At 36.5% G+C, this 17,622-nt stretch overlaps 1 protein-coding gene across 1 annotated transcript; it reads right to left on the bottom strand.

Annotated features, from left to right (window-relative positions):
* Nucleotides 1-13,773: 13,773 nt before the first annotated feature.
* On the bottom strand, nucleotides 13,774-14,649 carry LOC101544575 (olfactory receptor 6C68-like). Its single transcript, XM_004601913.3, has one exon. It carries the CDS (start codon nucleotides 14,647-14,649, stop codon nucleotides 13,774-13,776), a length of 876 nt encoding a protein of 291 aa, XP_004601970.2.
* Between the last annotated feature and the right edge of the window lie 2,973 nt (nucleotides 14,650-17,622).

Raw genomic sequence — 17,622 nt, 5'->3', positions numbered from 1 at the left:
GTGTGATTGCAGATTGTTATATTTTTTACATATAAGATGGATTTAAAGAAGATTGAATCAACCACAAACATCTTAAATCTACAATTTCCAATTCAAGCCCAATCCTTACAGAATAATTTCTTTACTAAAGAGCCACCTCTCTTTTCCACTGTTAGATCTTCCTTCTCCCTTTGATCCTTGGCACCAATTTCCTTCCAAGAATTATTTTCCACCCATTTTAATTTCCAGTTTTCCATCAACATCTTTTCAAATAGAAAAAAAATTTGGGGAGGGGTAGATTTGGGGCCACACTCAATAATACTCAGGGCTTACTCCTCGTCTGTGCTTACAGATCACTTCTGACAGGGTTCCAAGGTTGATATGGGGTACGAGGGACAGAATACGAGGAACAGAACTTAGGTCAGCTGTGCAAGGCACCCTACCCACTGTATATTACTCCCCAGGAAAATTTTCTTCTTAAGCATTGTTTTCCATTTCTTTTTAAGTTAGTTTTTTGTTGTGTTAAAACTTTTAGCGTGAGGACCTACTCTAAAATTTTTACTTTATAAAGCACTATTTTTGTCTACATTAAAAATACAGACATTTTATTTAAACGCAGACATCTAAAACTCATTACCGAACTCTGAACTAATAGACTCCCCATTTGACCTTTTCCCTACTTTAACCTTGTCTCCACACTACTATATCACCAAAGTTTTTTCCCTTTTTTATTCTTTGTTTTGGGACCACACCTGACAGTGGTCAAGCCCTTACTCTTGACTCTGATCTTAGGAATCACTTCTGGTGAGATTCTAGAGACTCTATTTGATGCCAGGGATTGAACCCAGATCATCCACATGCAAGGTAAGCACCCGACCCTCTGTACTATGTCTGCAGCCCAGACCAGGATATTACTGTCATCCTGTTGCTCATCGATTTGTTCTAGCAGGCACCAGTAACATCTCTCATTGAGAGACTTATTGTTACTGTTTTGGACATATCCAATACACATGGGTAGCTTGCCGGGCTCTCGGAGAGGGATGGAGGAATAGAACCCGGGTCAGCTGCATGCAAAGCAAATGCCCTACATGCTGTGCTATTGCTCCAGAAATTACTATCCTCTTTAAGTACAAAAAATAAATTTTGAACTAGTAATTCAAATTGCCATTCTTAGAGTTAAAAATTGCATACTCTATAAAAAGTACTATACACAAAAAATACAAATATCTTCTCAATCAGTATCAATAAAGAGCTATCTTTCTAACAAAACACCCAGTACTTACAATTGACATTCTTTAGTGTTTCACTTGGAAGATATATCTCAAATGAATTCACAGAATCTCCAGTTGAAAAAAATCACAGTAAAAGCAACTTATCATATTCTTACATCCTGTCCTTAAAATCTATATGTGCTAGAAATTGTGCATGTTTTCTGAACCTTAAGGTACACAATCTATCATATTTTAAAATTAAGAAATATTTCTCCATTGTTTGATTGAAACATAATCACAAAAAATTGTGTCTATAACTGTATCTTACGATAATTCATTAAAATAAAAATAGTTTTAAAAAAGAAATATTTCTCTATAATTAAAGATATTGAAGTTCAAACACAGGAAATAGTTCAGAAGCCTTTCTAGCTTTGTACAACTGGGTACCCTGTTTTTCTGTGGACAAATAGATTTTACACTAAAGACTCGATTTTTTTTTCTTCAAAGTCTTTAGTACATAAACAAGAAAAACTGAATAAAAAGGTGAATAGGGGTTCTGAATCAAAAATCTCTGGTGAATTTTAAATGTAATTTATTAAACAAATGAAATCCCAGCCCATGCACTAGAGGCTAAAGTCCTTAGAGAGTAAAAGAAGCAATAATACCAACAAGCCCAATTGAGGCATAGAAAATTATGATTCTAATTACAAATCAGAAATATTTCTTATTATTCACACATAGTTTAAGCAATAAGTAATGTAAGAAGACGGCACTCTTACTTAAAATTATATGTGCAGTGCATATTTAATAGAAAAATTCAAAAGTAAGTAAGGATAGCTGGAAAACTTAAGAAACTCCAACAGAAAATAATCATCACTATTTTTGTACCTTTCATTGAAAGTTAATATGACTATGTTAATAAATTTTTTAAAAGGAAAAATGGAAATGTTGGCTATGTTTATAAGCACACACATATAAGTGAAAAATATTGCATGTGTTTACTTACATTTTGCATAAAATTATATACTAATCTTCTTTATTAACATAGCAATAAAATATATAAGCCTATATTGGATACTCCACTATCATGTTAACTGTAGGTTTTCTTTAATCATGCAAAGGATTTCTCTATCCAGTTTGCTAATACTTTTTGATCATTAGTAAATTGATATTATTTTTGACAATGACTTTTCTAAGCATGAGCTCCAACCTTGTGTGTCTTTGTAGCCTTAATTCTACATTTCTTTTTCTTTGTTTGGGGGTCTTGGATTTTAGAGGGCATACCTGACATTACTCAGGGCTATTCTGAGTCCTGTGCTTAAACATTACCTTTCATGTTGCTCAAGACCAGTGATTGAACAGCACTTGATGCATTCAAGACAAGTATCTCAACCCTTGTACCATCTCTACCACCCTAATTGTCACCTCTTAACAGTACTTGTCTTGTTCGCATTAATACCGCATGAGTTGAGCATGCATCATCTATTCTCTAGAAGAGCTTGTCAATTTCTTTCCAGATAATAGGCAGATCTTGTTATTACAATTCTGGTGTCTGAGGAAGGGTATTGTAGGGTTGTTTTTTTTTTTTTACCAACTATCCTTTCCCTTAATGATTATAACATATTTTTTTCTATTTTAAAATCATTTTAGTGTTAAAAATATGGCAGCCATATACAGAGTAGTAATAATCAAAAAAATGTATCATGTAAATAAAATGAGACATGTATCATCTAACAGAGACAAGAAATGTGATAAATTTACAGAAACATCATCATCATCATCATCATTAACATCATCATCCCATTGATCATCGATTTTCTCGAGCAGTCTCAGTAACGTCTCCATTTGTCCTAGCCCTGAGATTTTAGAAGCCTCTCTTTACTCGTCTTTCCCAATGGTGTCGCATTGGAGGCTCTTTCAGGGTCAGGGAAATGAGACCCATCATTGTTACTAGTTTTGACATATGAATATGCCACAGGGAGCTTGCCAAGCTCTCCCACGTGGGCAGGAAATTCTCGGTAGCTTGCCAGAAACATAGTCAAGAATATACAATGGGACAGGGATAGTCTCGTCAATAGTGGTGTAGGCCAAACTGGAAGGACACTTGGAAAAAGAAATAAACTAAACCCTTATCTTACAACATTCAAAAAATTAACTTAAAATTTCTAAAAGACTGGAATTTTAGACATAAAACCATATAGTTCCAAGAAGAAAAATATGCAAAAAGTTCCTTGGCACAGTTTTCACAATTCTATTTTAATTTTATAGAAAGCAAAGAGAGGAAAAGCAGAAAGTGGGACTACATCTAACTGAAAATCTTCTACATAGTGGATGTGTAAAAATAGTACAGGTCTTTCCTTGCTTACAGACAATCCAGGTTGGATTTCCAACCTATCTGGTCCCCCAGTCCGACCCTGAGCACAGAGCCAGAAGCAAACCTTGAGCACCTGCAGGCATGCCCCTCTTCCAAAAAATCCTTCTACACAGCTAAGAGAACCATTCCCAATATAAAAAGAATCCTACAGAATAGGTAAAATATATGATAAAGAATTAACACCTAAAATACATAAAGAATTCATACATCTCAATAGCAAAATATAATCAACAGATGAAAAATTGTGCATAACCTGAGAAAGGACATCCTTTCCAAAGATGTATACATACTAAAACACTTAAAATGTACTCAGAGTCCATTTTAAATGCAAATAAAAATCAGTGAGTTCACTGGGGGAATGTCATCCCAGATAGATAAGGGAACACCAAGCAAAATATAATTGAAGATCCCACGCGGGAAGGGAGATGCGTGCTGAAGTAGACTGAACAGGATGACCACTCAATACCCCTATTGCAAACCACAACACCCATAAGAAAAGAGAGATATCAAATTGGAATGCCCCGCCACAGAGTAGGGGTGGGGTGGGAGATGGAATTGGGGGGGTGGGAGTGATACTGGATTCATTGGTGGTGGAGAATGGACACTGGTGGAGGGATGGGCTCTCAAACATTGCATGAGGGAAAAACAAGCACGAAAATGTGTGAATCTGTAACTGTACCCTCACTGTGACTCACTAATTAAAAAATAAGTAAATTTTTTTTAAAAAGAAAATCAAACATGTAGGCATGAGGTTGTGTTTTAAGAAAGAAACTCTTTCTTAATAAAGAGTTTTAAAAAAGAAACAATATAACAATCAAACTATATTGTTATAAGAAACTCTTTAAATTATCTACAGAGGAGGAATAGAGAAGGAATCATTAAGAAAATGATGGCTGGAGGAATCAGTCGAGAGAGAGATTATGGGGAATATTGTCTGCCATGGAGGCAGGGGGAGGGTGGGAAAGGAAGGGTATACCTGGGATATTGGTAGTGGGGAATGTGCACCACCTTGGTGGAGGGATGGGTGTTTGATCATTGTGTAATTATAACCCAAACATGAAAACTTGTAACTATCTTACGGTGATTCAATTAAATTTTTTTAAAAGAAAAATGAAATAAAATAAAATAAAAATCAGTGAAAATCAGTGAGTTATCTCGAACATCTGTTAGAATGACTATTAACAAAAAGACAAGATTACAAGTGTTGGCCGGATATAAACGAAGGGGAATACTTCTACACTGCTGAGGAGAATGTAAATTGGTGCAATTTCCAGGAAAAACAGTATCACGGTTCCTCAAAATGTTCCAAGAGTGGGGAAGAGAGAGTTCAATAATCTGGGATACATGCAAAATATGCAGGACCCAAATTTGATCCGTGGCACTATTGGGCCGCTGGGTGTGACCCTGGAGATCCCCCCAGCACACACACGGCAGTTCTGGTGGACCTAGCACTGTAGGGCCTGAACAGTTCTGCATCCTCAGGCCACTCGTCCCAGTTGGCTGAGTACTGCCAGGAGTGGGGCCTGAGTCCCCTAAGAACTGCTTGGGAGGGTCCTGAAAATTGAAATCAAGTTGCATATGACTCAACAAGTTTATTTCTGAGTATACTTTCAAAGAAAAGATAAATATTCAGAAAAATATATTGATAACCTATGTTCATAAGATTTTTACAAAAACCAAGATGTGGTAAGATAAAAAGTGTCCATTAATGATTAGTGGGTGGATTTTTAAAGTGATATTATATATACATGTATATATGTGTATATATATATTTATGGAATATGAGAAAGAAGAAAACTGTAATTTACAACAGAGTGTCTCCTTCAGTTAATTCCCCCAAGAGAATTGCCTCCATCAATACGTTTTACCTCTGTAAATGATCAATCAGACCTATGTGCAGTTCTATACATCTAACCCCCTCAGATGTTCTTTAAGTATGTTAACAGCTCTGCATTAAATGAGCCACTTTGACTGTGGTCCAAGGAGGCAGTTCTCAGTCACTAAACGTAAGTGTCTCACTCCCACACTTTGAACTCACATAAAGTACCCAATAAAGTTATGTTAAACCATCAAGCACCAAAAATTCTGCTATTCCTTCTATCCCTAGATACTATTTTTTCCTTAACCCATATTTCTGTTACTAACTGCTATATATAAATCAACTAAATCTACATTCTTAAAATATTTTAATGCAGCTATGTTTTGAAAGTTTGGATAGATCAGGTGGCTATTCCCACTTGAGTTTATTGCTTAGTTGTAATCAGACAGTAACTGGTCTTTAATCCATCACCCATAAAATCTAAAAGGACAAATAAAACATCCAATTACCACAAATCATTTTACCAGCTATAAGATTCACTGGCCCTTATTTTTACAATGAATTGACATTTAACCCAATGAATTTTGTGCTTCTCAAACATAATTTTCTAGATAGTCTTAAAACAATCGCTAGAGGAAGGGTAAATCTGTAACTCTAAAGGCTATGAAGTTACACTTCTTGCATTGATGGCACTTTTACCACTTTGTTTTTGTTTTTTTTTTTTGTTTTTTGCTTTTTTGGGGGGGTCACACCCGGCAATGCACAAGGGTTACTCCTGGCTCTGCACTCAGGAACTACCCCTAGTGGTGCTCAAGGGACCATATGGGATGCTGGGAATCAAACCTGGGTCAGCCTGGGTCAGCCCGGTGCAAGGCAAGCGCCCTACCCACTGTGCTATTGCTCCAGCCCCACCACTTTGTTTTATCTTCATTTCTAATGCATCAAGATAAAAAGGGACAAGAAAATATCACTGCATTCTAATTTTGTACCCATATGAAAATCTAATCTCTAGTGAATACTGAAAATTGATTGGATTAAAGATTCAGAGATGGTAAAAGTTTCAAGGGAGCACAGAAACTCCAATCTGAAGGATTGTTTCTTCAGCAATTTTAATCATTCTTTTCAACTCTGTTGGAGTATGCTAGCTCTCCTTAATCTGAGGGCATATTTCCAAAGCCTCTACAGTGCCTGAAACTGAGAGTAGAAATGAACCATAAATATAATCAGGTTTTCCCACAAATTACACACTGATGACAAATTTTTATTTACATGCTAATTTGCATGCTAATTATTACATGAAATACTACACAGCTATAAAGAACAATGAAATCATGCAATTTTCTGCAGCATTGATGGAACCGGAAGATATGTTAAATAAAGTAAGATAAAAGAAGAACAAATACAGGATAATCTCACTTATGTGTGGTATTAGACTAACTGGATGAGGGAATGCAATGTTCAAAAGAACAGATGTGAACAGGCTGAATTCACCTGGGGCACCTGGGCGGGTAAGCAGGTGAACCCAGAACCCACCTCAACAGAGCCCCAGCAGCTGAAAAACCTCCAGAACCCAATCATTGCCATAATCACAGCCAATCTCCACAGGCTCAGGAGGAGCCCCTCACACATGAGGATGAATCTGCTGAAAAGCTCTGGTATATGGGTTTTGTGAAGAAATCTCTAGGTTTTCACAGAGTCGGGAATGGGTGATCTCCCCCTATCTTCCTGTTCTTCTGCCAGCCTGGCAGTCATACTCACAAACTTCCTCTGGTGCCATTTAAGCTTATTAGTGGCCATGATCCACAGACTCAAATAAATCTTGGAAGAGAGCCACAAGCTGCAGAGATGCCTCCAGACCCCAAGGTCACCATCCAGTTAAAAATTTAACTCCAACTCTGTCACCCTATTGAATTTTAGAATTCTTGGAGCAACATCTCATACTCTATGCCACTGATGTACCAAGAGTAGCACACTACATTTGATGTGGTGTAAAGTAGAATAAAACTGGTCTCAATCACATATATATATATATATATATATATTAGCACACAAGGCTCAACCTGTAATAACATGTCAGTAATCTCTTATGCAAGGGCTTAGTGGCTCCAAGGTGAGATACAACAATTTTCACACACTTACCTCTAAGAAAACTTTTTGGATCATTGTTAGTGGATTTTTCATAACAAGCAATATAAAATAAATTATTTAGTATCTGCCTTTGAGGCAGGCTTGTGTGGTGGTGGAAAAATCTAAAATAATGGTGGTGGGAAGGTTTAATGATGGTGGAATTTGGTGCTGGAATATTGAATGTAATAAATTATATTAACAACTTTATAAACATTAATTTTAAGTAATTAGTTAATTGATTAATTGATTTTTTAAATGCCTAAATCACCCTTGGCCCTGAAATGTAGGGAGGAAAAGGACAAAGGAAGGAAACCAAAAAGGGAAGAAGAGATAGATGGAAAGCAATGGGGAGCAGGGGTCAAAGGGATCTGACTACATCAGTAATATACATAGTACATCAGTGATATAAAGGAGTGGTGTACTAAATACCCAAGAAAAAAATCAAACCTCATTTTAAAAAATGTGAAGAAGAGATGAACAGAAGTTTCCTCAAAGAAGACATACAATGGTCAAAAGGCATATGAAAAAATGCTCACATCACTAATTATCAGGTAATTGCAAACCATGAGATACCACCTTACACCAGAGAGACTGGCATGCTTCAACTAAAACCAAACAACTAGTACTGATCAGGAGGTAGGGTGGAAAGAGAACTTCTTTCACTGTTTGTGGGAATGTTGACTGGTAAAGCTTTTGGGAAAACAATATAGACACTGTTAAAAAAAAAACACTAGAAATTGAGGTTCCGTATGACCCAGATATTGCATTTCATGCAATATACACCAAGGATCCCAAAAAAAACAATGCAAAAAAAAAGACATCTGTACTCCTATGTTCATTGCAGCACTGTTCACAATGGCCAAAATCTGGAAATAACTCAAGTGCCCAAGAACAGATAACTGAATAAATATACACAATGGAATATTATGTAACCAAAGAAAAGATGAAATCATATAATTAGTTACTATGTGGATGGATCTGGAGAGTATACTGAGTAATGTTAATTAGATGTTCTATAATGGGTTTACGATGTTATGAATGCTATGTCAACAATGTATACTTTCTACCATTGTACTTAAATGACATTTCAGGTAGACTAGACATCATATCCAGCATCTAAAATACAAAACATAAGAGTTGTTTTTCTACATTTTGTAACACATTTGTACCATATTTGTTCTGTTCATTTCCTCAGTGATTCCTTGAAATCTCCCAAATCCCCTATTAAAAGTCAGGACCAGTCCTCAGCAAATAGGGCTCATTAACACTATCTGAATGTGAACCTCCAGGGAGCTTTTCTTTTTTCTCAAATGAATATGCTAAGGTCTCCTCTGAATAGGATGTTTAAAATATGCTTCAGTCTGTTATAAAGATCAAAGAAAGATATATCCAGTTCCTGACAGGTTAGAACAATGGAAATAAAATTTGGGAAGAGGTGGTGGGTGCACTCCCTATTGTCACTATTATAAATAAATGTAACTTAAATGAATCACATTTTAAAATTATTTGCTTCTCAGAGTATATTTAAACTAATGTGAAAATAAGTGCCAAGAGACAACTAAGCTGATGTGTAATAGGATAAGTAGTATTCTTCCTGCTGAATTTGCATAAGTTTGTAAACTTTTTGAATAATCTACCAACAAAAAATGATGGGAGAGTAAGAATGTTAAATCATATGCCATCAAATTACCACAGGGGTGTGGGGGATGGAGGGTAGTTAAGATAGAGGATTGTCCATTATGACAACATTAGTTGGAAATGATCATTCTGGAAAAGAACTGAGTGCTGTAAGTAGTAGGTAAAGGGATATGCATGATAACCTTCCAGTATCTGTATTGCAAACCTTGATGTCTAAAATGAGAGAGAGAGAAAGAGAGAGAGAGAGAGAGAAGAGATACCTGCCATAGAGTCAGGCGGGTGGGGAGTGGTTTGGAGAGGTGGGAGGGAAACTGGGGACACTGGTGCTGGAAAATTACACTGTTGGAGGGATGGGTGTTGGAACATTGTATAACTGAATCATGAACAGTTTTCTAATGCTCTATCTCACAGTGATTTTATATATGTGTGTATATATATAATCATATATCACTGTCATCCCATTGCTCATCAATTTGTTCGAGCGAGCACCAGTAACGTCTCTCATTGAGAGACTTATTATTACTGTTTTTGGCATATCCAATACGCTCGGGTAGCTTGACAGGCTCTGCCGCGAGGGCTCCATACTCTCAGTAGCTTGCCGGGCTCTCTGAAAGGGGCGGAGGAATTGAACACGGGTTGGCCACGTGGAAGGCAAAAGCCCAACCGCTGTGCTATCACTCCAGCCCTATAATCATATATATCACTAAAAATTTAAAAATTGTATACCATCTTACCTTTACATCTGAATTATAAATTGTTATTCACCCCTTGTGTGAGAAAAATCTCACAGCATTATTCTGAAAGTGGAGTGTAAGTATATCTCTACTTCTATAACATCAGCATTACCTATTTATAATTTTGAAATATGAAATAATATGGGCTGGAGCCATATGAGAGAAGAGATAGCACAGCGGGTAATGCATTCACCTTGCACACAGCAAACCCAGGTTCGATTCATCCGCCCCTCTCGGAGAGCCCAGCAAGCTACCAAAGAGTATCTTGCCCGCATGGCAGAGCCTAGCAAGCTCCCCATGGTATATTAGATATGCCAAAAACAGTAACAACAAGTCTCACAATGGAGACGTTACTGGTGACTGCTCGAGCAAATTGATGAAAAATGAGATTACAGTGCTACAGTGCTACAGAAATATTATAAAATACATTTTTATTTTTTAATTTAAAAAACTTTGATGGGCCAGAGAGATAGTACAGTAGGCAAGACACGTGCCTTGCACAGAGTCAACCTGTGTTTAATCCCTTTTCATGTGGTCCCCCGGCTAGCCAGGAGTGATCCCTGAGTGTAAAGCCAAACTTGTAATGCTGGAGCACAGCCAGATGTGGCCCAAAAACAAACTTATAAAAGTTACTTGTCTTACAGGATTTAAACAATCAAGAAATGAAACTGGAGGAGTAATACAGCAGGTAGAGCACTTGCCTTGCCACAGCTGATCTGGGTTCATCCCCGGCATCCCATATGGTCCTCTGAGTGCACCCAGGAATTATTCCTGGCAAAGAGTTGAGAGTCACCCCTGAACATTGACAGGTGTGGCTCAAAAATCAAAATAAATAAATGAAGAAATACATGACAAAAAATTGGCAGAGCTTCCCTAACAGTCTTTGCTTATCCATCAAACTACACAAAAGTATTACTGTTAATTTAAACTTCCAGACTCATGTTATCATTAACATAAAAATACATTTTTATTTTCATTTATCACACATGAGATATATTTATTAAAGATATAAATTTAGTTATTTTATCTTTTAGATCATGTTTGCACATAAGTTTTTAAAAAATTTTGCATAAATTTTATTTGTATTATATTTTGTACTTTGAATGTACCATGAATGTTTAATTGTTTTCCTGTTGATAAAAGCTCAAATGTTTTCGACTCTTTACATTTACTAGCAATACTTCAAGGGATAGAATTGTATGAATTTTGAAGTAAAAATATTGAAGATTATGTGAAGCAGAATGTGAAAGCTTAGTTGATAATACAGAGGTGTCCACCACAGAGCAAAAATTAGTGAACAAGAAGTCTAAGAGCCTCGACACTCAGGTCACTGTATGACATGAATGTCTGTCTATACATCCTCATAACTAAGGCATTCTAGAAGGCAACCACAAAAATTGACACTGATTTTCCAGACCAGCTCATGGCCTGACATTTCTTCATGTGAGAAAAATTTCTTTATCCCCAAGACAAATGCCAAGATGCTCAGAACAAGATGAGGATCCTGGAGAATTCTTGACATTAGAAGTTTCTTTCTTGAAATGAACATCTTAGCGAAAACAGGGGGTAAAATGGCAAAGTGGTCCAGATAACACATGGTTTAAGGTTCAAGCCTTAAACTGGTTCATCTCCAGCTACAAAGTCCCCCAAACCTCACCTGGTGTCTCTCTGGAGGCCTCGAAATTCCACTAGATGTGACACTCCCATTGAAATATCAGCCAGTAGAAGCAATCAGTGCTGGCATGGATGTGGGGGAAAGGGATGCTCTTTCACTGTTGGTGGGAATGTTGACTGGATAAGGATAGAAGATCAGCCCATCGTAGTTAAGTGTGCAAACTATAAAATCAGATGGGTGAACACATTACCCATGTACAGAGAAAATGACACACTTCAATTCCACAGGAACAAAGCTCACAACCCTTCTAGACATTGCTTGTGTATCTCAGCAAAAACATCTTCATTTGTATCATATTCTTTAATTAGCTGGTAATGGGGAAGGAAGGAAGGAAGAAAGAAAGAAAGAAAGAAAGAAAGAAAGAAAGAAAGAAAGAAAGAAAGAAAGAAAGAAAGAAAGAAAGAAAGAAAGAAAGAAAGAAAGAAAGAGAGAGAGAGAGAGAAAGAAAGAAAGAAAGAAAGAAAGAAAGAAAGAAAGAAAGAAAGAAAGAAAGAAAGAAAGAAAGAGAGAGAGAGAGAGAGAGAGAGAGAAAGAAAGAAAGAAAGAAAGAAAGAAAGAAAGAAAGAAAGAAAGAAAGAAAGAAAGAAAGAAAGAAAGAAAGAAAGAAAGAAAGAAAGAGAGAGAATGAAAGAGAAAGAGAGAGAAAGAAAGAAAGAAAGAAAGAAAGAAAGAAAGAAAGAAAGAAAGAAAGAAAGAAAGAAAGAAAGAAAGAAAGAAAAGAGAGAATGAAAGAGAAAGAGAGAGAAAGAAAGAGAAAAAGAAAGAAAGAAAGAAAGAAAGAAAGAAAGAAGAAAGAAAGAAAGAAAGAAAGAAAGAAAAAGAGAGAATGAAAGAGAAAGAGAGAGAGAGAAAGAAAGAAAGAAAGAAAGAAAGAAAGAAAGAAAGAAAGAAAGAAAGAAAGAAAGAAAGAAAGAAAGAAAGAAAGAAAGAAAGAAAGAAAGAAAGAAAAAGAGAGAATGAAAGAGAAAGAGAGAGAAAGAAAGAGAAAAGAAAGAAAGAAAGAAAGAAAGAAAGAAAGAAAGAAAGAAAGAAAGAAAGAAAGAGAAAGAAAGAAAGAAAGAAAGAAAAGAAAGAAAGAAAGAAAGAAAGAAAGAAAGAAAAAGAGAGATAGAGAGAGAGAAAGAAAGAGAGAAAGAAAGAAAGAAAGAAAGAAAGAAAGAAAGAAAGAAAGAAAGAAAGAAAGAAAGAAAGAAAGAAAGAAAGAAAGAAAGAAAGAAAGAAAGAAAGAAAGAAAGAAAGAAAGAGAGAAAGAAAGAAAGAAAGATGTGTCTGCCATAGAGACGGGCTGCACAGGCTTTAGGGACAGAGCAGAAGGGTGGGCAGGAGGAAAAATGGGGACATTGGTAGCAGAAAATGAGCACTGGAGAAGGGATAGTTGTTGGAACATTGTATGACTGAAAAATAATGAACAACTTTGTAACTGTATCTCATGGTGATTCAATAAAAACTAATAAAATTAAAAATAATACTCAGAAGACTATACAGTATCATTAAAGATTATGTGGTTATATTTTTGGTATACTAATGATTTTTCAATGTTTTGTTCAGATTAGAAGGATTGAGGGACATCACTGTATTATAATTTTGGATCAACACAGGTTTTGTTGAAAGACATTAACAAGAGGAAGTTGAATATTAACATAGCTATTTTCAAAATATTTAGTCTTCCTTTCATTGAGATGGGCAAGAATTTTAAAGAGAAAAATGTGTTTTGTCCCACTTATGTTACAAAGTAATGACACATAAAGTAATGTGACATAAAGTAATGAAAAGTACATTTTTAATGTGACATAAAGTAATGAAAGTTACAAAGTAATGACACATAAAGTAATGGCAAAGTAATGACACATAAAGGAAAGATTCAATACACTAGACTATTATTAATCTATATTTGCAAAGACTAAAAGGGCTTGACAAGTCTGAAGATTAGGAGATACACAGTTCCAAAAAGTAGGAATTTTCCATCTGAAAATGTTGCATACCCACAGCTCTCTCTCTCTCTCTCTCTCTCTCTCTCTCTCTCTCTCTCTCTCTCTCAGCTCCTTTCAACTCTTTTACATCTCACCATTGTGAGATTGTACAGCTTCCAGGACCCGACTTCCAACCATATATTGATACTTTTAGACATCCTTTAAATTCTCAGAGTGATAATCTAGTGGTTTTTTGAAAGAAATGCAAATCTTTTGAGAGCATCATGGAAAGATTGTTTTACTTGTTTATTTCTCAGGGTGTAAATTAAGGGATTCAACGAGGGGGCAATAGATATAGAAAAGAAGAGAAACTACTTTATTTATATCCACATCATCCTTAGCTGAAGGTTTGATATACATAAAAATGCAGCTACCATAGCTGAGGGAAACCACAATCAAGTGAGAGGAACAGGTGGAGAAAGCTTTCTTCCTTTGCTGAACAGAGGGGAGTTTGAGAATCGTCCTGATGATGCAGGTGTAGGAGACAGCCATACCCACAAGAGTCGTGATGAAAATCAGCACAGCACTGGCAACAACCATCTGCTCTATGAGCGAAGTATCTGAACAAGAATTCTTCAGTAATGGAGAAGCATCACAGTAATAATGATTAATAACAGAACCACAGAATTCCAGAAGGAGGCCGTGTCCTAAAGGTGGGGAAACAACCAATAAGCCAGATGCCCAACAACAGAGGATGAGATTCCTGCAGACTCTCCTGTTCATGATGGTCACATAATGCAGGGGTTTGCAGATGGCCACATAGCGATCATAGGACATCACAGCCAAGAGGAAAAAATCTGTAGACCCAATGACGTCAATAAAAAAGATTTGAATGAAGCAGGCCTCGAGAGAGATGGTCTTGTCACCACTTAAAATGGTATGTAAGTATGCAGGGACACAGGAAGTAGTGAATGAGAGTTCTAAGAAAGAAAAATTTTGAAGAAAAAAATACATGGCTGTTTTTAAATGAGGATCCACCAAGATCAGAACCATTATGGCCAGATTCCCAACTACACTAAACAAATATGCGAGAAACAGAAAGATGAAAACCACAATCTCTAGTTGTGGGTCATTTGTCAATCCCAGTAAGATGAATGTTGTGACAGAGGAATGGTTTCTCATCTCTGACTTCATGTTACTGTCCAATCTTCACATAAAAGTCCCAGAACTTGAATCTGAGGAGTGATTCCAAAAATATCATAGGATTAAACAATAACTATAAATAACAAACCCAGTCACATGCTTTTCCTTATCTAACTAGATAATCAGGCTTGGAAAAGATCATTTCCTTAGCACCACTGAAATGCACCTCAGGAAAGCTAAACTTATGGGAAGTTTTTCTTATTACTCATACCAAAATGGTTTTCAATAGTTCTTAGCATTGTTTCTCAATACTATTTTCAACTAATATTTTCAAAATTATAGGCCAAAGAGCTATACAAATAGTCTGAGTGCCTGCCTTACTTGTGCTCAGACTATTTGTATAGTCTTGCAGAAGACCTAGCTCCAAACCCCAGCATGGCATGTTCCCCTGAATACCACTAAGCACTGAGCCAGGAGTAGCTTCCAAACACTGCCAAGTGTGGTCAGAAAAATAATACATGTATGAATATATTTATTAAGTTAAAATTTCACTATTAAATCAGAAATAAGCTGCCTTTGAGTTTTGCTTGGTGGGTCACAGTATGTCTTATTCTGCTTTTCAACTCAAAGAAAATCCAAAAATTTCTTTTCTTTAGGTTGCAATATCTCATAAAATTAAAAATATGGGGGATTATAATTGTGCCCTTCTAGATTCTGTTAGTCTCTCCTCTATTTAACTAGGCATTACTTACAGGTTAAGTTAAGTTACTCATAAAGAGTTAATCATTAGTCCGTTCTCTTCATCTAAGTGAAAGTCACATGTATAAACAGCAGGCTTCGCTTTCTCTATTACATGACAGCAGAGGGGCAACCACGTATTTCAGTAATATTTGGAAATTAAGTATAGACCTTGAAACAATTTGCTTGGATGAAATCAAATTATGTCTTTCATTGAAAAACTGAGTCAAAAGATTTCCAAACTCACTCAGAGAGGGACTGGGCCTCTTTCCCCCAGCTCCCTAGATTTTCAGTAGCTTTGCAGTCACACCCACAAACTGTGCCTGGCACCATGTAAATCTCATGAATGGCCAAGATCCAGAGACTCTGAAATAAAGCTCCCAGAAGAGAGTGACACAGAACTTCCCGAATCCTTGCACAAGTCTGTCTCACCGGGGGCAATTCAGAGAGGGTGGGTTGTTCCCTCCCCACCCCAGCAGAATCCTAGGAACCAAAAACCTCCGGAACTCAACTGCAGCCATGCTCAAGGGCGCTTTCTGCAGGCTCAGATAAGACTCAACGATGAGGGAACCTGCAGAAAAACCCAGGTATGCAGGACCATGACTGAGATCTCCAAGCTCACTGGGAGCAGGACTGTGCCTCCTCCCCCCAGATCCCCAGTTTTCCAGTAGCTTGTCAGTCACATCAAAAACTGCCTCTGGCATCATATAATCTCATCAATTGCTAAGAAGAGAGCAACATAGGCCTTACCCATGAGTGAATCTGCAGTATAATCATATTATAAATTTTAGAATCCCTGAACCTCTCATACTCTAGCCCATTGCTGTAACAAAGGTAGCACACATTTATTTGGGTTTAATAAACATTCTTGTAATCTCTAATATAAGGGCTTAAATGGCACCAGAATGAAACACAACAATCTTCACACATTTTGCTCTTATGATGGTGGGAATGTGCATGGTGGGGGGATTGGTGTTTGAATATTACATGCAGTGAAATACTGTGAACAACCTTATAAAAATAAAATTTTTTTTTTTAAAAATGAGTCACTTTGGGAAATTTCTGTTCCCAGTATCTCAATATGTAATGTGGGGTTAAAGGAAATTCTGAGTCATAAGAGTTCCTTAAGGGAGGGGTGTTAAATAAGATAAACCATATAACATACTTACATTAATATATAACACACCTCTGTTGTCATCTCAAGAAGATACTTAGCCATCTGGGAAAAGCACTTCTCTCTCTCTCTCTCTCTCTCTCTCTCTCTCTCTCTCTCTCTCTCTCTCTCTCTCTCTCTCTCCTTTCTCCCTCTCCCCACCCACCTTTCCCTCATTTTCTCTCCAATTTGCTTTGTCAGTTTATTCCATATTTCTAGATCTACTTTGTCAGTATCAAACCTATCCAGTTAGCACCTCAAAAAAAGAAAAACTCAAATACTATTAGGAAAATATTCTCCATTCTTGGGGGCTGGAGCGATAGCACAGCAGGTAGGACGTTTGCCTTGCAAGCGGCCGACCCGGGTTCAAATCCCAGCATCCCATATGGTCCCCTGAGCACTGCCAGGAGTACTTCCTGAGTGCAAATCCAGGAGTAACCCTTGTGCATCGCCGGGTGTGACCCAAAAAGCAAAAAAAAAAAATAACTAAATAAATAAATAAATATTCTCCATTCTTTTTACTTTAAACACTTTTGATGTTAAGACATATGTTAATCTATATATTCAAAAATAAAGCATTATAACTGCTAAGTATATTGTTAATATTTACTTTTCCATACAATTTCTATTTTATTATCATATCTTTCAACTAATAGTAAGATTGATGCCCAAGTACATGTAATTCAGGGCCTGAACAATAGGAACACTGTATTTGTTCTGGTAAAAACCCAGTTACTACATTCAACTACATTAATCTACTCAACTGTTTCCCATCTTTAAAGTCTAGGTCTCCTCTGTTGATTACAGTGCTATCTGCTAGATGCAGTTATGGACCTTCTGAGGACCGGCTAGCCCAAAGTGAGGTGTATTGTATCTCTGAAATAAAGACCAGATTCGAGACTTAGAAAAGTCTTGAGCTTGTATAAAGCATACCATTTATAATTCTATACTGAATACATATTGAAATGCTATCACTTAAGATATGGAGTTAGATGAAACATATTGCTGCAATTAATACCATTTGTTTCTAATTATGGTACTTTTTAATGGTACTTTTTATGGTACAGAAAATTTTAAATTATGAACACAAGTCACACTATTTCTATTGTGCCAGGCTTCTT

The sequence above is a fragment of the Sorex araneus genome, chromosome 2, assembly GCF_027595985.1.
Source record: "Sorex araneus isolate mSorAra2 chromosome 2, mSorAra2.pri, whole genome shotgun sequence".
NCBI classification, from domain to species: domain Eukaryota; kingdom Metazoa; phylum Chordata; class Mammalia; order Eulipotyphla; family Soricidae; genus Sorex; species Sorex araneus.
The sequence above is the reverse complement of the archived record's forward strand: the minus strand, read 5'-3'. Positions and strand labels throughout refer to the sequence as shown.